Source organism: Stenella coeruleoalba (assembly GCF_951394435.1).
Source record: "Stenella coeruleoalba genome assembly, chromosome: 20".
Taxonomy (NCBI): Eukaryota; Metazoa; Chordata; class Mammalia; order Artiodactyla; family Delphinidae; genus Stenella; species Stenella coeruleoalba.
Genome location: NC_137166.1, coordinates 306416 through 333504, shown reverse-complemented (window position 1 = coordinate 333504; position 27089 = coordinate 306416). Strand labels below are relative to the sequence as shown.

General features: G+C 50.4%; 1 protein-coding gene across 1 annotated transcript in view; it reads right to left on the bottom strand.

Moving 5' to 3' along the window:
* Window positions 1-26040, bottom strand: part of FANCA (FA complementation group A) — a gene marked incomplete at its 5' end in the record, with an annotated part of 49284 nt that extends 23244 nt beyond the window's left edge. The window contains 20 exons of the mRNA XM_079906712.1: window positions 4419-4468; window positions 4559-4619; window positions 5234-5322; window positions 6105-6164; window positions 6258-6353; window positions 7103-7213; window positions 8465-8598; window positions 8909-9050; window positions 9317-9393; window positions 10150-10262; window positions 11589-11655; window positions 12097-12130; window positions 12455-12537; window positions 13832-13944; window positions 16862-16935; window positions 18217-18312; window positions 18403-18545; window positions 24449-24542; window positions 24901-25010; window positions 25878-26040. Coding sequence (XP_079762838.1) covers window positions 4419-4468; window positions 4559-4619; window positions 5234-5322; window positions 6105-6164; window positions 6258-6353; window positions 7103-7213; window positions 8465-8598; window positions 8909-9050; window positions 9317-9393; window positions 10150-10262; window positions 11589-11655; window positions 12097-12130; window positions 12455-12537; window positions 13832-13944; window positions 16862-16935; window positions 18217-18312; window positions 18403-18545; window positions 24449-24542; window positions 24901-25010; window positions 25878-26040 — 1910 coding nt within the window. The remainder of the gene's footprint in view (window positions 1-4418; window positions 4469-4558; window positions 4620-5233; window positions 5323-6104; window positions 6165-6257; window positions 6354-7102; window positions 7214-8464; window positions 8599-8908; window positions 9051-9316; window positions 9394-10149; window positions 10263-11588; window positions 11656-12096; window positions 12131-12454; window positions 12538-13831; window positions 13945-16861; window positions 16936-18216; window positions 18313-18402; window positions 18546-24448; window positions 24543-24900; window positions 25011-25877) is intronic.
* Window positions 26041-27089: the final 1049 nt, after the last annotated feature.

Sequence of the window (27089 nt, the reverse complement as noted above, 5' to 3'; positions counted from 1 at the left end):
GGTTTGCATCTGCTAATCCCAAACTCCCACTCCATTCCTCCCCGTCCACACCCCTGCACTCCCCAGCAACAAGTCTGTTCTCTATGTCTGTGAGTCTGTCACTGTTTCATTTGTGTCATAGTTTAGATTCCACACATAAGTGATATCATATGGTATTTGTCTTTCTCTGTCTGACTTACTTCGCTTAGTATGATTATCTCCAGGTCCATCCATGTTGCTGCCAGGACTCTTTAATCTATATCTATATTTAACTCTGACAAAACTCGTTTTTAAAGATTAGAAATAAATATGTCAAAAAATTAGGGACTTCCCTGGTGGCGCAGTGGTTGGGAATCCACCTACCAATGCACAGGACATGTGATCCCACATGCCGTGGATCAACTAAGCCCGTGAGCCACAACTACTGAGCCCATGTACCAAAACTACTGAAGCCCGCGCGCCTAGAGCCCGTGCTCCTCAACAAGAGAAGCCACCGCAATAAGAAGCCCACGCACTGCAACAAAGAGTAGCCCCTGCTCCCCACAACTACAGATAGCCTGCGTGCAGCAACAAAGATCCAACGCAGCCAATAAAAAAAAAATTAAGAAGGCATACCATACAAATACCAAAAAAAAAAAAAGCCGGTTTTAAGAGCAGACAAAACAGAAACTAAGGTAAAAAGCCTAACAGAGACATTACATAATAACAAAGGGAAAAACACCCAGCAAGAGAAGCCTGTATTTTAACAATTACAAACTTTCTTGCAACAAGACAAATCTGACAGAATTATAAGGAGAAAATGACAAAATCACAACCACCTCCACAATAAACTGATAAACCAAAGACACAGAAAACTATTCAGGATACAGAAAACTTGAGAATAAGCAAAATTTAACAGACAGACCCTACAGTCCCAAACTGAAGGACATGTGTTGTTTTCAAGGATGCGCGGAATGTCTGCAAATTCCAAGCAAATTCTGAAAGGAAGTCTTGACTAGTAGAAAAAACTCCATATAAAGTGAATCATATTCTTTGTGAAACATGAAATTAACATTGGAATTCAACAATAAAAACTCATGGGCAAACACCTAAATGTTTAAAATTTTTTTAAATTTACTTAAAACTAACTTACAAATTATGAGAAAATCATAGCACAATGGTTGAGTATTTACTTAGAACTGACCGACAGTGCAAGAACTACACAGTGAAACTTCTGGAAGGTGGCTAAAGTGATATCTGGAGGTAAAATTTATTAAAATATGCCTGTTTTAAAACACAAGTTATAAAACAATAAATTAAACCACCACTTTAAGAAGTTATAAAAGGAACAACATAGTAAACCCAAAGAAAAGAAAAGGTAAATAATAAAGTTAAAATCTAAAAACAAATAGAAGATTTTTTTTAAAACAGCAGGGAGGGGCTTCCCTGGTGGCACAGCAGTTGAGAATCCGCCTGCCAATGCAGGGGACATGGGTTCGAGCCCTGGTCCGGGAGGATCCCACATGCCGCAGAGCAGCTAAACCCATGCACCACAACTGCTGAGCCTGCGCTCTAGAGCCCGCAAGCCACAATTACTGAGCCCGTATGCCACAACTACTGAAGCCCGCGCACCTAGAGCCCACGCTCCACAACAAGAGAAGCCACCGCAATGAGAAGCCTGCGCACCGCAACGAAGAGTAGCCCTGGCTCGCCACAACCAGAGAAAAACCCACGTGCAGCAACGAAGACCCAACGCAGCCAAAAATAAATAAATTTATTAAAAAAAAAAAAAAACAGCAGGGAGGGGGTTTCTCTGGTGGCGCAGTGGTTAAGAATCCGCCTCCAATGCAGGGGACATGGGTTCGAGCCCTGGTCTGGGAGGATCCCACATGCCACAGAGCAGCTAAACCCATGCACCACAACTACTGAGCCTGAAGTCTAGAGCCCGCGAGCCACAACTACTGCAGCCCGTGTGCCTAGAGCCCGTGCTCCGCAGCAGGAGAGGCCACCTCAATGAGAAGCCCCAACTCGCCACAACTAGAGAAAAGCCCATGCACGGCAGCAAAGACCCAATGCAGCCAAAGATAAAAATAATAAATAAATGTATTAAAAAAACCCAAAACAGCAGGAAGGACACAATATTAAAAGCTGGTTATGTGATAAAATTAATGAAACAGACAAGTCTTTAAGTAATGAATGAGTCATAAAAAAAGGCAAAATTAACACTAGCATGAAAAAAAACTTTAAGGGATGAAAAGTACAGATGAGGTAGACAAATTTTTTAAATCACAATAGAATATCATGAAAAATGATACATCAATAGATTTGCAAACTTAGATGAAATGGACAATTTTCTAGAAATATATATAAAAGCTAACTCGAGAATAAAAAACCTGACTAAACCAATAACCATTCAAGAAACTGAGTCAGCAGCCAAAAGTTTCGCCTCCACAAAAGACACCAGGAACAGATGATTTTGCAGCCAGATTTTACCAAACCTTAAGGGACACATGATCCCTGTGTGACAAACTATTTCAGGGGACAGGAAAGAGGGAAGGCTACCCGGTTTGTTCCATGAGGAACCAAATACCTTAATGGCAAAGCAGCCAAGGTGAGTGTAACAAAATGAGACACAGATGCCTGAACTCTAAATAAAGTATCAGTAAACCAAATTCAGCAGTTCATAAAACAAAAAACTGTTACCAATTAGGGGGTATTCCAGGGACGCAAAGACAGTGGAAAAACCTATCAATGTAATTATCACATAGCCGATGACAGGAGAACAGCACAATCATCTTAAGGGTTGCCAAAAAAAAAAGCATGAATTCCTGCTAAAAGTCCTTAGCGAATTCACAGAGGGAACTCTTTTAATATGGTAAGGAGGATATATATATATATAAATGGTAAAACTCTCGAAGCAGTCCTGTTTCAGCCAGGAACAAGGCGCGAGGCCAGCTTTCACTCCTACGATTGCTCATTATACTAAAATCCTACCCAATACAGTGACAAACACCGAGAGGCATAATAATCAGACAGGAGGAGGCAAACTTGATCTTGTGGACAGCGTGACTGCATAGAAAATCTCACCACCCGCTGGGAGTACGTTCAACAGTTAACGGAAACAAGGGCACCTACACCTCAGCACAGCTGATGGAGAAGCCAGAAAAGAACATGCAGTTCACAACAAAAGCTAGGCACCGAGTAGCAAGGCTGACAACAATTTACAGGAGTTTTATAAAAAAAAAACACTAGTAAAAGACTTGAATAAACAAAGATGTACTGTGTTCCTGGAAGGAAAAACTCAGTACCATAATAAAGCCAAACGCCTCAAGTTAACCTATAGAATCAATGAAACTGCACTCAAAATTGTCAAGCTCTCATGGGGATACAGCCAAGGGTGTTCACTGAAGCACCGCTAACAGAACACGAACGTGAAGTAACCCAAGGGTCCAACTCCAGGGTGGTGAGTGCATCTATTTATTCCGTAGGCATGTGGCCTGCACCCAGGGGGGTGCGACGTGGCAGTCTGCAGACACAACAGAACTCCGCACAGCATTAAACAAACCAGAGCACACGACCAGCGGGGGGAGTGACAATGCAAGTCATGGAACAACACACACTGCTATCAAATCCACTTTGAAAACACACAAGAGCACGCTGTGTGGTGTGTTTGTGTGTGGACACGATTTACAGTTATAAACATATAAAACAAAGGATAAAAAATAGAGGAAAAATTTATGCACCAACTTCAGGATAATGATTTTCTTGGAGGAAAAGGGGAGGGGATCAGAGACCTGGGGTAAGATGTATCTGGACTATTTCAAGGAAAAAAGGAAAGATAGCAAAAATATTAATGCGAATGGGGCATAGGGGTGTTTTTTTTACTGGTCTCTTTACTTTTGGAATATCTTATGCCAAAAATAAACAGAAGTAAGGATCCCAGAGAATGGCCTAATCATAAGATGAAAAAGCTTATTTTTACTTTCTAGGCCCTTTATCTTTTCAATCTTCTCACAGGACCCATCACTTCCCATAAGACACTGGGAAACAGGGTTGATCGTTTTCTGTTTCTACCACCTCTCTGCTCCTGGAGGTCCTCAGTGTGAGCCGGGGGATGGGACCCCCGTGCTACACATGGTCTCCACTCTCCCCAAATCATCACAGTGGAAGGCTTTCACCTCTCCCTTTTCCCTCTTTCCTTAAATTCTCCTCCTTTCCCAATGATTATGTAGCAAAAACACTATTTTCTTTAATTCCCAGACTAATCATCCTAAAAGTTCATTGAAAAATGCTAAGTTGTGATATTCAGAATCAAAGAAATTTTCTTTTTAACATTTTAACCGACTAATTTTGAGCCAACTTTTTATAAGTAAAGCATACATGTGACAAAACACATTTCTCTGCAGAAGAGCCACAGCTCCTTGCGTTAGCCCCCAGACGAGCCGCGCTGCCATGCATACCTCCTCAGGGACTCTGTGAGAGCGGCCCGGGAATCAGGGATCCTCGGGAGCTGAGAGGGAAGACAGGACTTGGGTGAGACGCCAACAGGGACCCCGCTCTCTGCCGACCCAGCCCCACGTTCACGGCGACGTGTACTGACCACTCGCGGTGTGAGCAGGGCGGGGAGAAAGTGGGACAGGTAGTAGGACCTCCGGAATATGCTGCAACAGAAAAGGCCAGGCTCAGGGGTGCCCCACCTCGACCAGAGGACCCTCAGTGAGGGCAATGACCGTCCAGGGCCGTCCCTGCAGGCCAGAGCGTGGGCCACGTGGTGTCACGTTTCAAGGCTATGACATTATATCACGTTTTCAAGTTTTCTTTCCCACTGTTTTGGGACATTTCACACAAAGGGAACTCTGTGCTGGTGACCTGCACCCTGAGAGTCTGGAGGATTCCAGATGCACGGCCCTGGAACCTGGGTTCATCCGCGGCCACGAGGTCGACCGTGGGAGCTGGAAGCTGTGAGCGTTTCTCAGAGGCAAAGCCTTAACAAAGCTACCCCACAGCTACCCCGTACTGGTAGCAACCAGAATTCAACGTGTTTTGGCGTCACACCAAATTCAACAAAATTTTGCTATTCAACTCCCTGTGCTGGCTTCACACGGTCACCGTTGAAGCATGAACAAGAAAAGTCATCGTGGCCACAGGGAGGGCCTGTCTGGTCCCTCTGAACAGTCTGTGCTGCGGGGCACCTGGGCTTTCCGCAAGGGAGCTCATGTCACAGCAGGGGCTCAGCAGCACCTGCCCACCAGCCCTTCCGGCAGCGTAACCCCACCTGGCCTCCAGGACGGCGGCGGGAATCTTCCCCGTGTGTTCAAACACCATGATGGCCTTCTCAACATCCTGGGCCGCTTGGCAGCGGGGCTGGCTCCAAGTGGGGAGGACGGAAAAAAACAGAAGATTTAAAAGAAAAGGCAGGAGCAGAGCGGGGCCACGGTTCTGTGGTCAGGCGACAGGCATGACAGAGCAAGCGGACATGCAGACAAATGCCCTGATACCAGCAAAACCACAAGGAGTGGTCAACTGCTGGCCCGGCCCCAGAGAGCTCAGCACCTCTGGGGAGCCACAGCCACCCCCAGGTTCCATGTGTCTGTGCACTCCACCCCGCTTCCTGCTGCCCTTCTGGGAGAGACAAGGATCCCAATGCAAGATTTTCAGGCGGGAAGGTGCCAAGACCTAATTTTTGAGATTTAAAAAAATTATGAAATGGCAACTTGTGAACAGCGATAAATCTTAAATAGAAAACTTAAAGTATTCGCCTAACAGTCCAACAGCAAGGGCTCGCCAGAGGCTCGCAACTTTGAAGTAAGAGTGTCTTAGGAAAGCACACACACATCGCATATGGCCATCCGACATCTGGTCTACATAAATATAGTTCACACTTCTTTCCGTAATTCCTAGAAGAACATGACACCGCCCTTCCCCAACTGTTTTACAGACCACTTTGTCCGTGAAACCACGGGAAGGGGGACCTCCTGGAAGAAGCATCCCTGTAAAAGGTGACCCTCGCTGCTGCTCTGAAGAGTGTGGATACGACCGGACAAGCCCTGGAGCACAGCTCACCCCGGCTGCCGCACACGCACCGGGGCCCAGACAGAAAAGGCTCGGACACGCAGAGACGCTCAGCGACAAGGCCGGGACATTACCTCCGTGACGTCCCCAGCTGAAGACAAATCCTCATAGAGCCCCATGTTTTCTACAGAAACCTGCAAAGACACGGGCGCATGTGAGGACCCAGATAGGCACTGGCCTCCGTGGAGACAGAGGAGGGGCAGGCAGCAGGGGAGGCTGGGACTCGCCTTGAGGTCGGCCAGGCGCGTCCTGGCCAGCGCCACGTAGTCGGTGAGGAGGCTGCGGTACTTGCTGGGAACCAGTGGCGGGTGGAGGATGTGCACCTGCGGGCAGAGGGCGGAGCAGGTCCATCAGCCCGTCAGCTGTCCTGACTTTCTGGGGGAGACACTCGTACTGACGGCAACAAAGTTGAAGAATTAGCCAAAGACCCCAGGGCCACAGCTGGAGGTGGGGCAGACGGAGTCCTGGGTGAGGGTCTCGGCACGGGGCCAGGAGGGGCGGCAGGGACTGAGATGCACGGGGAGACCAGACTCCAGGCTGCATGAGTTACGTCACGTGTATTCTTTGAAATGAAATACGCATTTCTTAATTAAAGAAAGAAGGTGAGATTCATCTTCCAAGTGCCCTACCCCTCAAAGTGGATGCTGGTTATAGTCATCTGATTACAAAAGAAAGCTCACTGCAAGGCGCTTTCTAATCATGAGACTAATGTACATGGTGATAAAGAACGTAAACTGGAGCGTGAAGTCTTCCACTCCCAGAAGGAACGTCCACAGCCACTGGGGGCAGATTCTTCCAGATACATAAAAATGTATCATTTTTAAAAACCAACCACGGGACCCAGGGCACTCGCCGGCTTCGGTGTCCGTGCTATGGGGCCCCCTTTCTATGCAGGCACCAGGCCCCCTTTGCTCACTCACCAGCTCCTAGGACCACATGCGGCTGGTTTCTGGGCATTTACTATAAGAAACATGCCTCCCCAGGAGTGCACCAACACCCCAGGATGGCGTTTGCATTCTGTGACTGTCACTTGCGGGGCTTCCCTGAGCTGAACGTGCCACCGGCCTCTCACCTGCAGGTACCGGGGGGCCTCGAAGGGCACGAGGTCAGACAGGAACTTGAAGAGGAAGACCAGCGCCTTCTTGCTGGAACCGTGGAAGCCCCTTGCGCTCCCGAAGGTGGCCTGTGGAGAGAATGGGTATGAGGTGGGGGCGACGGGAGGACTTGCCGTGTGGTGGCCGTGGCTACATCCCGGCCTCCAAAACAGCAGAAAAAGGGAAGCAGAGCCATTTCAGTTCATTTTTCTTTAGGACGGCATGGCTGTGGCCTAGTTAAACAGATGGACTGAAAATTTATTTTAAAAATTAAAAATATATTGCTGGAGAAAATGGTAAATATGGTGCCTTTCTATGAACATTAGAGACAGGATTTGTTAACCACCCCGCGAGAGTCCCTTCCTCACAGGTGAATTCATTCCACTCCAGCTCCAAGCCCGTCTGAGCGGATGAGATCCCTGCAGGGGTGGGCCCTTGGGCAAAGTGCCCAGGCCACAGCAGGACAGTGGACTCTTATAGAACCCAGGGCACCCAGGGGTGCCTGGGGGTGCCCAGGGCAGGGAGGTTCTGAAGAGGTGTCGGCCCTGAATTATGTCCCCATGAGCCTGCAGAGACCAGCACTCGCCTCATGCCAGCCACAAGAGGCCCACCTGCAACAGCACGAGGCCCACGGAAGCTCCTCCTCCAAAGCACACCCTGTGGTTCTTCTTAACAATTGTGCTGTCAGACGACAGGCACAAAGTCATCAGAACGAGCACACAAGGCCGACACCACTGGACCTATGCTCGGAGCACCGAGTGGACTCTGGTAAGTCCCTCAGTGCCAGGACTGTGGACGCAGTCACTGAGTCCACGTGCGTCCAGCAGGAGCCCCTGGCCCGCTGTGTGGAGCTGGGGGAAGCACGGGGCCAGGAGGGAGCTTCATTCCGTGAAAGAAAGAGCCACGCCCACCATCTCTACGGCACACCAGGCACAGAGCCCGGTGGATGCAGAGAGAGGCGGGCTCTCCAAAGAGGCCACAGCTACACCACCCAAAGCTTCTGCAGAGAACAGGGCTCGTAAGCCCAAATCCACACACGCCCAGCCGTCAAAGCTGATCCCAACGATGCCCCCCAGGCCCGGCCAGGTTCAGCAGCCTGGGAAGAGGGGCAACACGCGCAGGTGGAGGGAAACAGGGAAGAGAGGAGGGCGCTCCCCGACAGACGTGAAACCAATCACAGCGCAGCACACTGTGCAAAAAAGGCAGCTGTGTTCGCTTTCACCCTTTCCTGCTGGATTTCACTCATTTTCTCGTGAGAGACGGCAGGAGGCTCAATGAGGCAGATGGGAATCTGAGCAGCCTCGGCAGAGCCGACCCCAGCGGGAGCGCAGGCGGCTCACCTGGAACCAGGCGGCATAGGACGGGAAGGCAGCTGGGCCCTCCAGCGCAGCCTGCCGTGCAACCAGGAACGCCAAGACCATGCTGTCCAGGTCACAGCTCTCGAACGCATGAGTCAGCAAACGCGACACCCAACCTAGGTGAGAACAGTGGCACGGCTGTGGACGGGGACTGGGGCGGGGGTGCGGGGGCAGGCAGGACAGTCCCCTCACCCAACACCGACCCCCAGGCCCTGGGTGGCGGCCCACACGCAGCCGAGCAGCGGGTACACGGGCAGGCCGACAGCAGAGGGCGGTCCAGAGGGCACCGGCTGGGTAGGCGGGAAGGGCTTCCATCCTCACTGAGCCAGACACAGCGATTCCGCCCGCAGGCTCGCCCCAACGCCGGTCCACGGATCACACGCACACGCACGCACGGAACACAACGGGGCTCCCATCCCCGCGCACCATCAACGAGCTGCTGTGCGTCTGGCAAGCAGATCACCAGTGTGGACACGCAGGACAGCACGTGCTGCCAGTTCACCTCCTGTGTCTCCAGAGCCTCTTGCAAGTGGCCCACCAGCTCCTCTGGGCTCAGGACCACGAAGAGCTGAAACCGAAGTGTCAAAGCTGGACCCCCAATCCCTCCCACTCCGCGTCGGACCCAGCCTGGACTCGAGACGCCTGCCCTCCTGACCCCCACAGCCAGAAGTGGCTGCAGGGAGTTCTCCTCTGGGGACAAGGTGCTTTGCCCAAGTGAAAAGTTTGGTCTCTGCACCCGGACGGCGGTCCAGCCATGGACGGCCGTGGCTGTGGCATCTCCTGGGACCCAGAGAGCCCGTGCAGCAGGTCTTGGACCCCACCCTGTGCACTTACCCTACGGTACAGGCCACTGAGCAGAGGCGGGGTTCTTGCAAAGCTCCACTCTCTCTGCATCTGAACAGCGTCGGAAACTTCATTCAGGAGGAAATACACATAATGTCACATCGGTAATCATCAAAAAGTTCAGTATCAATAAAGTACCTTGTTTTAATTTGCACTTTTCCAAATGTATGTGAACTTCACCATTTCCCCATTTTCCAGCCATTTTTTTATGTCATGAACTGTCTGTCTTTGGTAATCCTTGGTCATATCTGCTATAAACATCCTCCAACCCATCAGTTACACTTTAATTTTGCTGCTTTTAAACTTTCACTAAGAATAAGCAGTCAGTGAGGACGTGTTGAAAGGACACAGTTGGAAAGCACTCATCAGCCAGGCCAGGCCCTCCGGGAGGGCAGCAGCCTGTGCCGGGGGCTTCCGTGCGCCCCTGGACACAGCACCACAGAGAAGGCACCATGAGGAGCCTCGCGGACCGCCCAGCCCTCACGGGACAGTGCGTCAGGCAGAAGATGACTCGGGTGTCGGACACCCTTCAGAAAGCCATGCACCCACAGAAAATGCTGACGTGAGCCGCAGAAACAGAACCTTGGAATTCACAGTACGAGCACTGTTTTAAAAACCTATCTAGAAAGACAGGAAGGGCTTCATATTAAAGATATTCTACTTTGGCAATAATGGATGACGCTTCTTTAATTCTAAATTTTCTTTACGGGAAAGTGTTGCTTTCAAATGAGAAGATATTTAATGACAAACGGACTGTCCTCCCAGCATTAACATCCGTGGCCCGAGCTTCTGTCAAGGGAGGCACCCAGGGCACCAGGACCCACCTTTCAGCACAGGCTTGTGGGTGAGGATCTGGGTCAGAGTGTGACAGAAGAACCTCTTTGGAGACTCGGTTGAAATTATACTTCCATACATGTGTCCACTGAACACACCGAACCTGCAGAAGCAGCAGAGGATCTCAGGGGAGGAGACCCCTGCCGGTTTCCGCCACTCAGCAGTGTCAGCACCTGACAGCGACACCTCACGCACAAGGAGCGGCTCGCTGGCAAAGCAGCCAGGGACCTGCAGGCCCCCGACTCCAGACCCCCAGCTCAGGCTCACAGGCTCACAGGCTGGCCCTGCCCACGCCTCCCCAGCCAGGCTGCCGTGCCGCAGACAGAAATGGAATCCAGGGGAGCGTCGCTTCAACAGAACAGAATCAAAGGCAATGGAGCTGCTGCCACATGGAGAAGCTAGAAGGCCAGAGTGAGGCCACAGGAGGCTGGGCCTCGCAGGAGGTGACGGAGGCCACGGTGACGACAGCCAGTGGCTGGACCCAGGCCCAGCACAGTCGCAAAGCCTCAGTCTCCCCATCTGTGAAATGGGAACCAGAGGTGGCAGGGCCCTGGTTCCCACTGAGCACCTGATCCTGCCCCGGCACATGGAGGCTCTCAACCCCACCCGGAGCCAAGGACGTCCTTCTCCCGACAGGAGAAGCAAGAAAAGGAGAGGGAGCAGGATGTCACTGACAGGTCAGGAGGGACAAAGGGAGACCGGGGCCGACAGCGGGCTGTCATGATCAGGGGAGAGAATCCGGGGCCCTAGCAGCCACGTGAACTGCCCATGTCACACGTGCAGTGCGGAGGCTCCAGGCAGGATGGCCACCCAGACTGGGGGGGACGTCTGACTCTAAGTGCTGGCAACGAAATAAAAATCGTGAAAAGTCGTGATCTGCCTCTCAGGACAAGTCTGAGCAGGGACTCGGCACATCGTGAAAGTGCAGTGTTTTATATGCTGATGAGTGAAGTACTCACCCAGCAGGTTTGAGGACGATCAAAGTAATCGTGGAGAAGAGGCAATCAGGAGCAAAATAACGGAAAAATGGAAAGAGTGACAAAGCCTGGAAATGCTGGGAAATCTCCTGGGTTCCCAGGACAGAGCCAAGGTCCAGGTGGCCTCACCCCATGTTACTCTGAAGCAAACCCGACACCCCAACGTTCCGCCCCCAAGTACCTGGATGCGCCTCCACAGAACCAAGGAGAGCAAGCGGATGGTCCTGTGGGGGCAGGCATGACGGGCAAGGTCTCCCTGGCTGGGACCCCTCAGACCCCCTCCCCTCAGACCCGGAGGTGGCATGGTTCCCACAGGAAGGGCCTCATCTTCAGAGGACTTCTAGTGCTTTCCAGCTCCTGATGTCACCACAATGGCAAAGGATCACTGGGCCTTCGGGGGCGACCAGCGTTCCTGGGACCACTCAGCCGGCAGGCCCACCCCCAGAACTTACCAGCAGCTCACTGCCTTGTGTGCTGCGGACCCCTCCTGTATCCCGGCCGCCAAAGCTTCGAGCGCGGCTGAGGCAGAAAAGAGACATCAGCACAGCATCACCATCCATCATCAACAGCCCCGACCAACTGCTTCTGGGCAAGTCAGGTAACGGACACCTTGCCATCACAGGCCTCCTAGGCCCCCGAACCCCCCGACGCACAAGCCCTGCAAGATCCCAAGTGTCTCAGTGATACCAGACTTAAGCCTTGAAAATCAAGCCAATATGTAGGCAAGAAAATGCTTCCCTAATGAACCATTCAACTGGCCACCTCTGCTGCTCTGGAGATCAAGGGTGAAGCCACCAAAACTGACGGCAGGAGAGAAACAAGCCAGCTCGTGAGCTTAGACCCAATCACAGCCGCGAGAGAGGCCTCCCCGGAGCAGCGCTGAGCTGCAAAGGCGGCGAGCCACAGGAGGCCCTAAGCAGCAAGGGAGGCCATTTGCCACCCGGCCACGGAGCCACTCACAAGCCAGCATCCTCTCGAGAACAGCGACGGCCACCTGCGGGGACAGAACGCTGCAGTTACACAGGGGCACAAGCCAGCAAGCCGCCACCCCAAAGTAAAGCAAGACTCGACTTTACAAAGAGCTCATCTCCAGATTCCCCCTCAGGCACGGCCCAGGATCTGGGTCGTGGGGAGGGCTTTACCCTCAAGAGCTATGGGGGAGAGACCACCGTCCAGGCCCGTGCCCGTGCCCTCACATCTGCACTCAGGGAGCGCCCTGCGGTGACAGCCAAGCGCGCTTCCCCGTATAGAGCTGACAACTACAGCGTGGGCCCCTCGCGCTGCAGCCGCTGCCCCACGAGGCCCGGTGTCCTCCTACCTGGGACATCCACTCCGGGTCCACGGTTCCTCTCACATCCGCGTTCTTCTGGAATCCCCTCGAAACAAGCATTTGCACAAAATCTGAAACCCACAAAACCAAAGCGTTTACATACACTGTGGTCTCTGAACAGCTGTGAATCACACAGACCACCAGCTTCAGAGGGGCCGGCAGAGTGAGGACCTGCATGGAGCTGAGGGGACACTGGCTCCTGGCCCCAGGGAGCCCACCGACCACACCACCGAACCCAGCCAAGGACAGCCTCTTCCCCGAGCCACACTCTATGCGAAAAGGAAACACAATCCATCAAGTTTATAGGAAGGATTTTCTCACTGAAAACAAAAAAGTATCTACTAAGGGTTTTACGTGGCCTTCCTCTCAGCCAATCTCCTACACCAACCATACAAGGACGGTTCTAGGGCTCGGAAGCATTACACTGTGGGAAATGAGGCAGGAAATGGACTCATAACTTCTGAAAAGATTACGACAAATGGGACTGAAATTAAAAAGATTTTGTCAAATTTCAATTTAAACTTAATCTGGGACCAGATTACAGGATTCAGGAATTGGAAATAATTCACATCACCAGGAAAGTTTTAGGAAGAAGGAATGCACCTTTTGCAAAGGAAAACAGTCCACAAGCCAACTAACTGTAGGGAACCCCTCCCATCTAGGTTTCCGTTTACTTGTGGACTGCATTCCTTCGGTATGTGTGACGGCGGGCCTGCTGACTCGGAGAGAAAGGGAAGGTGACAGAAGAACAGGGTGTGGCGCTGCCCAGGCGTCCACAGCAGGGCAGCCCTGCTCACCCACAGTCCCCACATTCAAATAAGGATTCCTGCCCAAGCTCCCACTTTGCTTCTCCCGGGCACCTTGTAAAACTACTGCCTAGAATTGAGCCGTGGAAAGCCAGTGGCCACCATACAAGCACTGGTGCCTTCTGCTGTGCTCTCTCCTGCTCGCCTGTGACCTGGACGGAGGACGGCCCATCCCCAGCTCCCTGGGATATGTAAATAACCAATCTGTGACCCTACGTCCTTTGCGCATTGTCTAGGAACTGCGTCTTCAGTCAAATCAGCCCTGGACTCTCGCTTCCCCAAAGTGGGAGCTGGGATGCCGGGGGAGCCACCTGCCTCTGCTAGCAGGTCACAAGGTGCACATCCTTAACACACCAGCTCCGGCCCAACCCATCGGGTCAACAAGCTGACATTTCCACAACTCAAGTTCAATGCAAACCCACAACGACAGGTATGGACTGCAATGCCTTCCTGTTGGAGTGTGTCGGCCGCTCTGCTTCCCACAGATCGTCAGAGCAGAAAGCGTTCCCACTGGTCTAAAGCAATTGTACCCAGGAACCCACCTCTGCCGTGAACTTACCAGCAAGCATAGCCCTGGCGACGTCGGCGTGCTGACAGGGCGCCTCTGTCTGCTCACACAGCAGGCGCAGGTCCCTGGAGAGCCAGGCCACCACGGCCTGAGAGTCGGCATGGCTGGGGGCACAAGCACGCAGTTCACCTGACCCCATTATTCCACTTTCTTTCACACTCACTCCACTGACAGCGAGCTAGCGACTACCTCAGCCTTCCCGTCCCAAGCCACAACAGGGCCAGCAGATGTACAAGGGGCATCAGGAATGGCTGCCACTGATGTTAAAAATCATTCATCCCTTTTGGGCTTCCCTGGTGGCGCAGGGGTTGAGAGTCCGCCTGCCGATGCGGGGGACGCGGGTTCGTGCCCCGGTCCGGGAAGATCCCACATGCCGCGGAGCGGCTGGGCCCCTGAGCCATGGCCGCTGAGCCTGCGCTCTACAACGGGAGAGGCCACGGTGGTGAGAGGCCCGCGTACCGCAAAAAAAAAAAAAAAAAAAAATCACTCTTTTCAAATAGTTTATTTATTTGGAGTAGCTTACTATTCTTGGGAGAAAAAAGAAATTTCAGTAATAATAAATAGCGAGAGTAGCGATAATGGGCTCTAGACGTCAGCAGCGCAGCAGCCCTGCAGGACAGTCCTTGTCTGGGCGCAGAGCGGGGTGGGGGAGCCCTCACCTGTCACATTTGTATTTCCCTGGAGAATAAGGGTGATGAGCATCTTTTCACGTGCTTGGCTATTCGTAAATCTTCTTTAGAGAAATGTCTACTGAAATCCTTTGTCCATTTTTGAATTGGATTATTTTTCTTCTTGTTGAAGTTTAAGAATTCTTTTATCCTAGATACTAGGTTCTTATCAGATATGTGATTTGCAAGCAGTGTCTATGCATTGTCTTTTCATTGTTCCGATAGGGCCGACACACTAAAGCTTTAAAACTTGATGAAGGCTAAATGACCTATTTTTTCTTTTGTTGCATGAGTTTTCGGTGTCATATCCAAGAAGCCCCTGCCTGACCCAAGGTCGGGTAGATTTACCCTCAGATCTTCTTCTAGGAGGTTTACGGTTTTAGCCCTCAGGTTTAGGTCTCTGATGCACTGAGTTAGTTGCCATCTGTAGCGTGAAGTAGAGTCCAACACCACTCTTTTGCATGTAGATGTCCAGTGGTTCCAGCACCATTGTTGAAAAGACCGTTTTTCCCCATTAAATGGTCTTAGCGCCGTTGTCAAAAATGAACTGACCATAAATGTGTGAGTTTACATCTGGATCCTCAATCCTACTGTTTATCTATATGTCAATCCTTATGCCAGGACTGCACTTTCTTGATAATTACAGTCTTGTAGTAAGCTCTAAAAACCGGATGTGTGGGGAATTCCCCGGCATCCCAGTGGTTAGGACTCCACACTTCTACTGCAGGGAGCACAGGTTTGATCCCTGGTCGGGGAACTAAGATCCTGCATGCCTCACGGCATGGGCAAAAATAATTAACTAATTAATTAAAATAAAAACAGGATGTGTGGGGCTTCCATGGTGGCGCAGTGGTTGAGAGTCCGCCTGCCGATGCACGGGACACGGGTTCGAGCTCCGGTCCGGGAAGATCCCACATGCCGCGGAGCAACTAAGCCCATGAGCCACTACGACTGAGCCTGCGCTCTAGAGCCCACAGGCCACAACTACTGAGCCCAAGTGCCATAACTACTGCAGCCCGCACACCCAGAGCCCATGCTCTGCAACGAAAAGCCACCACAGTGAGAAGCCTGCACACAGCAACGAAGAGTAGCCCCGCCCACCGCAACTAAAGACAGGCCTCACGCAGCAACGAAGACCCAATGCAGCCGAAGATGAAAATAAAGAAAGAAATTTATTAAAAACAAAAAAAAAGTCTATTGCTTAATTCCCAATATTATGGATTTCCCAAAACTTCTTGTTGATTCTATGCAGTTCTTTTGTGACTTGAGAACACGCCGTGTATGGTTTCAACCCTTGTAAACTTACTCCAGCCTGGCTTATGGCCTGAAGCGGGTGGCCTCCCCTGGCACTGGGCACCACCGGGTGGGGCGCTCCGCGGGCGCCAGCTGCGAATGCTGCTCTCTCTCGTCTCCGGTCGTTGCTGGTCTGAGCAGGTGATCCACCCCTTACTGAAAGTGGGGGACTGAAGGCTCCAATGACCACAGTTGAAAGTCCATCTCTCCCTCCAATTGTCAGGTTTTGCTTCATATATCTGGAGCCCTGACATCAGGCATGTATGCTGGGAGATACGGTTTTCACGTAGTCAAACTGATCAATCTTCCACGACTTCTGGATGTGACCCACGTGTCATGCTGCCACCGGTTTCAATATAACATTTTCAACTGTGCTTGACAGTCCCCCAAACTAGACATTGTCTGTTTTCCCTGACCAGAGAATAAACACGTAAACCTCCAGCCTTCTGTCGACCAGGGGAGGACTGACTGCCTGGCTGCCTAGAGCAGAGAAGACAATCCACCTCCAGCTCCATATGCTCCTCATGTGTGTTCTCAGTCAGCTCATCCTGAGCCCCCCTCCCCTTCACCCCCTCACCCAGAGGCACCCGGCGCCATCGCACCGCCTGCTCACTTGCTAAGTCGTTCACCACCCGTCCCTCCGCCTCCTGCTTCTCCTCCCCTAGACTCTCCCAACCTTATGGGGTTATTCCTTTTATAAAACCCCCTTTCTGACTGTTGGTGGGATTTCAGGAGGTAAGAGTTGCACACATTCTATCAGCCATATTTACCTGAATGTCTCTTTTTTAGCTTTTAAAAATATCTTATCGCACTGTACATCTTATACAAAGAAAACATTACCAAGTCTGTGCATGATGAAGACTTCAGTTATAACAAACGTTCTCTTTAAATAATAAAGCAACTGCTTCTCTAGGTGATTTTTGGTTTTACATATAAATAAATCATACTAGATTAGAAAAAAATAAATCATGTAATATTAATTAAATTTCATGTTACATAAAATTTTAATTTTTAACTTAAATGTTCGATTTACTTTAATGGTAAATAATCACTGGTATACCTTTCCAGCAGCTCTTGGAGGCTTACAATGTTTTGAACATGAAGGCGCCACACAGCTTCAAGCAGCAAAGAATTCTGCAGAAAATGACAGGAACTATGAGTCAGTCCTTCACGCACACACTTTCCTACAAGACGTTCGGCCTGTGTGCTTCAGCACGTGCTCTCCTGAAAACCAAGCCTCTCAACACTCACATCCCCACCTTCATCCCGCCCCCCGCCACCGCAACCAGGTTCAGGCTCAGGCTTGCTCTCTGCCCAGCCTCTAGCTTAGTCCACCTCCAGGCCTTTCTCCACTATGGCCAACACAAGATTCCAAAATGTAACTGGCCAGGCCAATCTCTCCTCTGCTTTAGAACCCTTTCTGTGGCTCCTCCCAGCTTTCAGGACAAAGTTCAGACTCTCGTCTGCCCTCCCAGGGAGGCCCTCCAGGCTATAGCACTGATGTGCCCACCCCCTCGAACAAGGAGCCCCCGTTGGACTCGGCCCCAACACCCACAGTGCCCTCCTCTTCACCCAGGAACTCATGCCTCACACCCCACGCAACTTCCTTCCAGGAAGCCCTTCCTAACCACCCAATCAGCCATGGCCGCCCACTCTTCTCTGCTACCTGCAAACACCAGGGCCATTCAGCTAGTTACCAACGGGCGCAGGGGCCATACCAACGCCTGATAGTCAACTGAGCTCTACACTGTATGCTGGATAAAAGGGGGGAAAAAAACCATGAATGCACCATCATCTTGGTTTTCTTCTTTCCTTCTCCTATATACTTAACTGATCTCATTTAGTAACTAAGCAATAGCTTGAAGTGTTCAAAAAGCAGTACATCAACTACACTCCAACATAAAATTAAAATTAAAAAAAAATCTATAGGCCTACTGCATTCAAAATGCTTCAAAACAGAACAGATGAGGGGATTCCCTGGCAGTTCAGCAGGTAAGACTCCACTTGCTCCCAATGCAGGGGGCCCGGGTTCAATCCCTGATAGGGGAAATAAGATCCCCAAAGCCACGTAGCACGGCCAAAAAAAAAAAGAAGGATTTTAAATCACTTTAAATCACATTTTTCTAGTTTACTATGCTACCCTGGGAAATCGTTCATCATAATATACCTAAGAAAGCAAAGCATGATGTTTCTGTGCATAGTCTATTCTAATAAATATTACTAATGATGGGTGAATACTGACAAACATGGTGACTGACGGTCCTTCTTTCCCATCCACAGAGGCACCCCAGTCTCTGTAATTCATACGATGCTTGCTGGAATTCCTAACAAAACCCGGGGATTTTACTGGCTCCACCAAAGTCCACAGAACACTGCTTGCAAACCCTGGAGTCAGAGTTACAATCTCAACTTTACCTGTGCTTTCCATAATTCCTGACAGAAGGAAAGACGGGAGAACATGCTTTGTGCTGATAAATTCCGCGCGATCTCAAACAAGGAAGACAGTTTCTTCTGAAAAGAGAGGTGGAATCTTTTCTAAGAAACAGTATTGAATGTCCAACTTTCCCAAACAGCTGAACAGCAACTCGTGCTGTGTCTTACCCTCTGGTCCGGCGTCAGCAGCACCTTGGGAGGGGGCACCGCATCTGCCTCACAGACCCGCACGAGGCCAGAGGCCACCACCTGGCTGCACAGGACGGCCGCTGGAACACCCAGCTGCGCGGCTTGGTCGCGCAAAGCAGAGCCTTAAAGATGAGACAAAACACAGACACGCACAACAAAATGCACAACTGGAGTAGGTTGGTTAAATGCCTTCTCCGAAGCTCTAGCACCACAGAAAACTGCCTTTTGAAGGGGAGAAGAGATCTGGGGGGAAACATGAGGTATGAAAGTAAGACAACTTCAGTCTGATTGAAGAAGCTCACGAGAGTCAGGGCAGCACCTGAAGCCCATGGTTGCAGACACACATCTGTGCGTTTTGTATGACAAAAACAAGGGAGCTTGGCAGATACATTCTGACCAAGAACTTTAGCAACTCTTTCCAAAGGAGCACAATAAATTGAGAACTTTTAACAAATTTCAGTTTTTTATAGTTACCACTCCCACAACCGTACGATGATGTTTGACTGGACACGGGTCTGGCTTCCTGATGCCAGCCACACACATGGCGGGCATCGCATGCCACAGATGTGCCAGTCCCTGGGCTGCCAGGTGGAAGCTGGGCCCACAGGCAGCCACCTGCCCCGAGGACCAGCCCCTGGTCTGCACTCAATAAAGAGAAATGCTGCGCAGCCTGGAAATAGATGATGCCACCAGAAAACTGTTTCCTGCTTATTTGACTTCCAAAACTAATTTAAAGAAACCAGGAAACTGTATCATATGCCCATTACCTTCAAGGCTTTGAAACACAGACCACTACAGAAGTGAAAACACGTGCAACTGTTGTAAAGGTTCCAAGTGACAGTACTAGATACTATCCACCACTGTGGTCAAGAAATAACTCACGGCAGAAATGTAGAAAATGCTCATTTCTAGCCATTCATTTCCAATTTGTACCCATGGGAAAGTTTATCCCTGTTTTTATTTACAAGGCTTTTATTTTTATACAAATACCAATACGTATGGTAGCCACCGCCTTCAGCAGGAGAAACGGAAAAATTCACGAGTTGCAAGTCTACTTATATTTCTGTGGTCAAGGTGAAGAGCTTCTTATCTAAGTTCTTATGCTCTGATCCAAAAGCCCACACAAGAGAGTGTGTGGACGAGCTGGCTCCCTGCACCGTGCACAGTCTGTGAAATCCACGTACAATTCCGGCACAGAGAAGCAGCACTGTGGCCTTCGGGGATCAGCTGCCGACGTAAGCCTGGGGTGTAGGGTTCTCAGAGTAGCGATTGAAAACAAATGAGTGAATTAGTTAGTACAGTCGTCCCTCAGTATTCCAGGGGGACTGCTTCCAGGGCCGCCCGTGGACACCAAAATCCGCAGGTGCTCAAGTTCCTTACACAAGGTGGCGTACTGTTTGTGTATAACCCACACACATCCTCAAGGACACTTTAAATCATCTCTAGATTACTTATAATACCTAAAGCAATGTAAATGCTGTGGAAATAGTTGCTGGCACACAGCAAATTCAAGTTTTGCTTTTTGGAACTTTGTGGAATTCTTTCCCCCCCTGAGTATTTCCATGCAAGGTTGGTTTAATCCACAGACGTGGGACCCATGGATACAGAGGGCCGACTGCATCTTTCTGAAATGACAGTCATTACATAATAAAAATGTGGAAGACCAGAAAATAACTTATTTTTGTTATTCCCACAGAACTCTCCCTGTCTCGTATTCTCAAAGTGGGGTGGGGGACCTAGAAACAGACAAGCAGACCTCGATTTATCGCACTTTGTAGAGATTGCCTCTTTTTACAAACTGAAGGTCTGTAAGCACCCAGCAAGTCTATCAGCACCATTTTTCCAACAGCACTTGCTCACTTGGTGTTTCTGTGTCACATTTTGGTAATTCTCACAATATCTCAAGTTTTTTCATTATTATCACATTTGTCATGTTATCTGTGATGCGTGATCTCCGATGTCACCACTGTAACTGTTTTGGGGCATCACTAACTGCACGCACAGATGATGGTGAACTTAACCCACAAACATCCTGTGTGCGCTGACTGCTCCACCTCTCGGCCGCTCCCATGTCTCGCTCCGTCTCTCGGGCCTCCCTCTTCCCTGAGACACAATACTGAAATTAGGCCAATTAATAACCCTACAGTGGCCTCTAACTGTTCCAGTGAAACGAAGAGTTGCACATCTCTCACTTTAACTCAAAAGCTAGAAATGACTTAGCGAGGAAGGCATGTCGAAAGCTGAGACAGACCTAAAGCCCCTTGCACCAAACAGTTAGCTAAGCTGCGAAGCCAAAGGAGAAGTTCTTAAGGAAATTAAAAGTGCTACTTCAGTGAACACGTGAATGATAAGGAAGCCAAACAGGCTTATTGCTGATATGGAAAAAGTCTGAGTGGTCTGGACAGAAGATCACACCAGCCAGAACATTCCCTTCAGCCAAAGCCTGATCCAGGGCCAGGCCCTAACTCTCTTCAATTCTATGAGGGATGCGAGAGGGGAGGAAGCCACAGAAGCAAAGTCTGAAGCCAGGAGGAGTTGGTTCATGAGGTTGAAGGACAGAAGCCATCTCCACAGCACGGAAGTGCCAGGTGAAGCAGCAGGTGCTGATGGAGAAGCTGCAGCCAGTCCTCCAGAAGCTCTAGCTCAGATCATCCACGAAGGGGACTACACTGAATCACAGATTTTCAATGGAGAGGAAACAGCCTTCTACTGGAAGAAGACGCCGTCCAGGACTTTCATAGCCAGAGAGGAGAAGTCAGTGCCGGCTGCAAGGAAGAGGCTGACTCTCCTGTTAGGGGCTAATGCAGCTGGAGACTAAGTTGAAGCCAATTCTCATTTACCATCTGAAAATCCTTGGGCGCTTAAGAATTATGGTAAATCAACTGTGCCTGTGCTCTAAAAAAATGGAAAAACAAACCGGTATGACAGTACATCTGTTGACAACATGGTTTAGTGACTATTTTAAGCCCACCGTTGAGACCTACTTCTCAGAAAAAGAAGAGTCCTTTCAACTGCTCGTTGACAATGCACCTGGTCACCCGAGAGCTCTGCTGGAGATGGGCAATGAGATTCATGCTGTTTTCATGGCTGCTGACATAACACCCATCCTGCAGCCCATGGATCAGGGAAGAATTTCAACTTTCTACTCTTATCATTTAAATAATACACTTCGTAAGGCTATAGCTACCATAGACGGGAACTGCTCTGGTGAATCTGGGCAAAGTGAATTGATGGCCTTCTGGAAAGGATTCACCATTCTAGATGCCATTAAGAACTTAAGAACATTTGTGATTCATGGGAAGGATACATCAAAATCAAAATGTTGACATTAACAGGAATTTGGAAGAAGTTGATTCCAGCCATCATGGATGACTTTGAGGGGTTCAAAAATTCAGTGAAGGAAGTAACTACAGATGTAGAGGACATAGTAAGAGAACTAGAATTAAAAGTGGAGCCTGAACACCATTTACAATAACCTAAGCAATGTAAGTGCCCATCAACAGGTGAATGGGTAAAGAAGATGTGGTACATACACTCAATGGAATATGACTCAGTCATAAAAAAGAATGAAATAATGCCATTTGCAGCAACATGGATGCACCTAAAGATTATCAAAGTAAGTGAAGTAAGTCAGACAAATGTGGTATATCACTTACGTGTGGAATCTAAAAAAATGATACAAATGAACCATTTACAAAATAAAAACGGACTCACAGACATAGAAAACTTACGGTTACCAAAGGGGAAAGGGGGGCAGGGTGGGATAAATTAGGAGTTTGGGATTAAAATACACACACTACTATATATAAAACAGATAAACAAGGACTTCTCTGGCAGGCCGGTGGTTAAGATTTTGCCTTCCAATGCAGGGGATGAGGGTTCAATCACTGGTTGGGGAGATAAGATTCCACATGCCTTGGGGCCAAAAAACCAAAACATAATACAGAAAAAATACTGTAACAAATTCAAGAAAGACTTTAAAAATCATCCACGTCAGGGACTTCCCTGGTGGCACAATGGTTAAGAATCCACCTGCCAATGCAGGGGACATGGGTTCGAGCCCTGGTCCAGGAAGATCCCACATGCCACGGAGCAACTAAGCCCGTGCACCACAACTACTGAGCCTGCACTGTAGAGCCTGTGAGCCACAACTACTGAGCCTGCGTGCCACAACTACTGAAGCCCATGCGCCTAGAGCCCATGTTCTGCAACAAGAGAAGCCACCGCAATGAAAAGCCCGCACACCGCAACAAAGAGTAGCCCCGGCTCACCACAACTAGAGAAAGCCCACGTGCTGCAACGAAGACCCAATGCAGCCAAAAATAAATACATAAAAATAAATTTAATTTAAAAAAATGGTCCACATCAAAAAATCTTAAACAAAAACAAAAAAACACAGATAAACAACAGGACCTACTGTATAGCACAGGGAACTATACTGGATGTCTTGTAATACCCTATAATGGAAAAGACTCTGAAAAAGTGTATCGAGAGAGAGGGAGAGAGAGCGCGCGCTATCTATATGTGTATAACTGAATCACTTTATTACACACCTGAAGCACTGTTAAGTCAACTATACTTCAATTTAAAAAATTACAAAAATTGAAAAAAAAAGTAGAGCCTGAAGAAGTGACTGAATTGCTGCAACCTCATGATAAAGTTTGAAGGATGAGGAGTTGCGTCTCGTGTCTGAGCAAAGGATGTGGTTTCTTGAGATTGAACATACTCCTTATGAAGATGCCAGGAAGACTGTTGAAATGACAACAAAGGATTTAGACTATTACATAAACTTAATTGATAAAGCAGCAGCAGGGTTTGAAAAGACTGACTCCAGTTTTGAAAGTTCTACTGTGGGTAAAATGCTATCAGCCGGCATTGCAGGCTACAGAGAGAGGATTTGTGAAAGGAAGATACAGCAGACTTCATTGCTGTAATGTTTTAAGAAAAGGCCACAGCCCCCCAGCCTTCAGCAACCTCCACTCTGGTCAGTCAGCAGCCATCAACACTGAGGGAAGACCCTCCACCAGCAAAAAGATTACGAATCTCTGAAGGCTTAGATGATGGTTAGCATTTTTAGCCATAAAGTAGGTTTTTTTTTAAGGTTTTTTGTTTTTTATTTTATTTATTTATTTTTGGCTGCATTGGGTCTTTGCCGCTGTGCGCAGGCTTCCTCTAGTTGCAGAAAGCAGGGGTTACTCTTCATTGCGGTGCACGGGCCTCTCATTGTGGTGTCCTCTCCCGTTGCGGAGCACGGGCTCTAGAGCGCAGGCTCAGCAGTCATGGCGCACGGGCCTAGATGCTCCACGGCATGTGGGATCTTCCCGGACCAGGGCTCGAACCCATGTCCCCTGCATTGGCAGGCGGATTCCCAACCACTGCGCCACCAGGGAAGCCCCAATAAAGCAGTTTTTCGAATCTTAATAACAGAGCATTTTTTAATTAAGGTATGTACATTTTTTTAGACAATGCTGTTGTACACTTAGCAGACTACAGTATTTATTGTGTAAACATGAAGTTTATATGCATCAGGAAACCGAAACATTCGTGGGACTCGCTTTCCTGCAATATCCGCTTTCTAGCAGTGGTATGAACCCAAACCACAGTCTCCCCAGGTATCAGCCTGTATCTCTGGCTGCCTGCTGCACTTCCCTACCCAGCAGAGCCTGTTCTCACCACTTCCAGAAACGAGGGGCATGTTTCTGTCCCGTTTTTCCAAGGGTAACTTTGGTTCCTACTGCTTCTGAGTCCGATGCTGAGTCACTGTTTTTAAACAAGAGCCCCATAACAAACCTCCAGCAAGTCACAAAAGCTTGTGGCTGGTGACCACACATATAAGCAGAAAACCATGACCTGGGGGAATCTACACATCTGCTTGTTGTAAGCAAATCAAAGTCACTTTACGTACAGCAAAAACTAACACAACATTGTAAAGCAACTATACTGCAATAAAACTGTTTTTAAAAAGTCACTTTACATAAAGCTCTTCCGTAACACAATCTGTTGAGAAAATGAAGCTCTAACTTACCTATCAATGAACTGGAAAGGTCAATGTGGGCCCCAGGACCATCATAATCAATCAACCGGCTGAGACACAGCTGTTTACCGGGAGGACCTTCTACCTAGAAACCAAACACCAAGCACTCCATTTTAAAATTCAAGCCATGTCCTGAAAACACCCAGAGCGTCCACAGTGCTTGCCTACTGCGCTATTCCCAAATATTCCGAGGGAAAGAAGCATTTTAAAAGGTGAAACTTACTGAAGCCTTTGAGAACTACCAGATTCCTCTCCGGACTGTTTTACCTCCAAATAGATACGTGCTCCCGGTTACCTTTCTCACCTGGACAGCAAACTTAGTGCGTGCTTCTCCCAGATACTCACGAGGCTTGCCAGGTGTCTTTCATGAAGATGATGCTCGGCTGGGCTCAAAATCCCCAAACCCAAATGTGCTGGCAAAGGCGCAACCAACTTCCACTCACCTCCAGCACAAGGTCACCCAGGTTTAGGTGGCTCCTGAGGAGGCGCAGAGCCGACTCCCTGACCTTCTGCTCACCTTCGGGACCCAATTTCTGCCTCTTGACCCTTCCCGCTAGGGGAGAAAATCAGTTTCAAAAAATTACAGCACTCTTTAAAAACTCAAGCAAGGAGACACCGTGACACCCTGTACCCCTGGAGGTGACGCACCCGGGAATGTCACTTCCATGGGATTCCTGTCAAAACCACACAAGCTTAATCTAATCCTGAGACACATCCAACTGAGGGACACTCCTCCAAACATCCAGGTCGGGAAGACCCAGGAACTGTCACCCTCTGGAGGAGACCAAGTTGACGGGAGTAACTGCCACGCGGGAGACTGGTCAGAAAAAGGGCATTATGGGGAAAACTGGTGAAACCCGAGTAAAGTGCAGTATCGCTGGCAGGATGGTACCAACGCTCGTTTCCTGGGATTGATCCTTTCAAAGAGGTTACGCGACGCTGGGGCTACGCGGAGCTGAACAGTTACTGTCATCCAGGCTACTGGGGGCGGGGGGCAGTGAATCTTAACTCCCTACCTTCTGGAAACACCCCTCTTGGCCACTCGTTGGACAGAGTGGACAGAGGGCTGCCAGGAGGGGACAGCTCGGGGTGGGCGTGGGGGAGGAGGAGGGAGGGGGTGTGAGGCGGGACGGGCGGGGATGAGGTGGGGACAGGCCGGGCACCGGGATGAGCGGGGGACGGGCGGGGGTCGGCGTGAGGCGGGGACAGGCCGGGAGTCGGGGGTGAGCGGGGGACGGGTGGGGGGGGAGGGGTGGGGGTCGAGGTCAGCGGGGGACGGGAGGGGGTCGAGGTGAGGGGGGGACGGGAGGGGGTCGAGGTGAGGGGGGGACGGGCCGCGATCGGGCGCAGTGGGGGGGGACGGGGACGGGCCGAAGGAGGCTGGGGCAGGAAGGGGTCTTGGGGCCCCGCGCCCACCTACCCAGCAGCTCGACCCAGGCCCGCCTGCAGCCCCCGTGCCCCGGGTCCGAGGCAGCGCCCCGCGCCTGGGAGGCCGACATGTCGCGAACGAGCCACGGGCGACGTCTCTCGGCTTCTGGCCCGCGTTTCCTTCCCATTGGCCGCGGACAGGCGCGCGCGCCCATTGGCTGCCAGCTGCCCGGCCGCACCCTTCAGGGCGGAGCCTCGGTAGCCATCTTGGTGGCGCCGCACGGCGGCCATCTTGGTGGTGGCGGGAGCGCGGTATGACTGACGCCTGGGCCAGGTAGGTAGCACTGACGTTGGAGGTTTGTGGTGCTGATTCAAACGGCGTCACGGGCGAGAACACTGTGCCATTCCTTGTGCGTTAGTCCTGTCGAGATGACCCAGAGCTGGGCATGAAGAAGCAATCCGACAAACCCAAATCCAGGGAGACGCTAAAACCGCGCTGCCAGTTGGAAACCGTGTAGGACGAGTCTGCGCCCTCGTCTCCCGCGGAACCCGGGGCGGCGGTGTTACTGCGGAGCTGAGGCTTGCTCTGCCTTGACTTCAATTAAGTGTAAACGAGAGGCCGCCTGGTGGACAGCGCCGCTCACCCCGGCCGAGCACAGCCAGGGGTCGCACCCACAGGGGTCACACACAGGAAGTCCTTTCCAGCCCCTCTCCCCTCTCTGGAGGATGAGGGGGAAGGAGGGCTGAAAATCCCAGGCTTGTAAGCATGGCTTGGCCTTTCTGGCCTTCAGCCCCTGTGCCGGAGCCAACCAGGAGCCCACCCAGTGTCCACCTGTTAGAGAAAAAGATGCTCCTAGCATTCTTCCCACTTAGGAATTTACAGGGGTTTCACGGGGTCTGTGCCACGATAGGCACAGAGACCGACATGCATTTCTGTTATCTCACAATCACTGTGCAGCCCCGTGTCTCAGTGTCCGGGTTTTCACACAACATGGTCCCATCGGCCGTGAAGACCTTGCGGGTGCAGGATGCCCTCAAAGAGCACCACTGCCGCCTCCTGAACTGCTTCCACGTGGCTGGAAACTCCAAGTTTTCAAGTTTGCATGCACGCCATGACCACCCTGCATAACTGCTGCTGCCCAACCCAGGTTGGGCGCTGCTAAACTTGCGTAAACAAGGGTCCACTGGAGGTGGCCCTGCTAGACAGCACGTGGCCCTTGGGGATTGCAAAAAGCGGCCACGAGTCCTCCCCCCCATCTCCGTC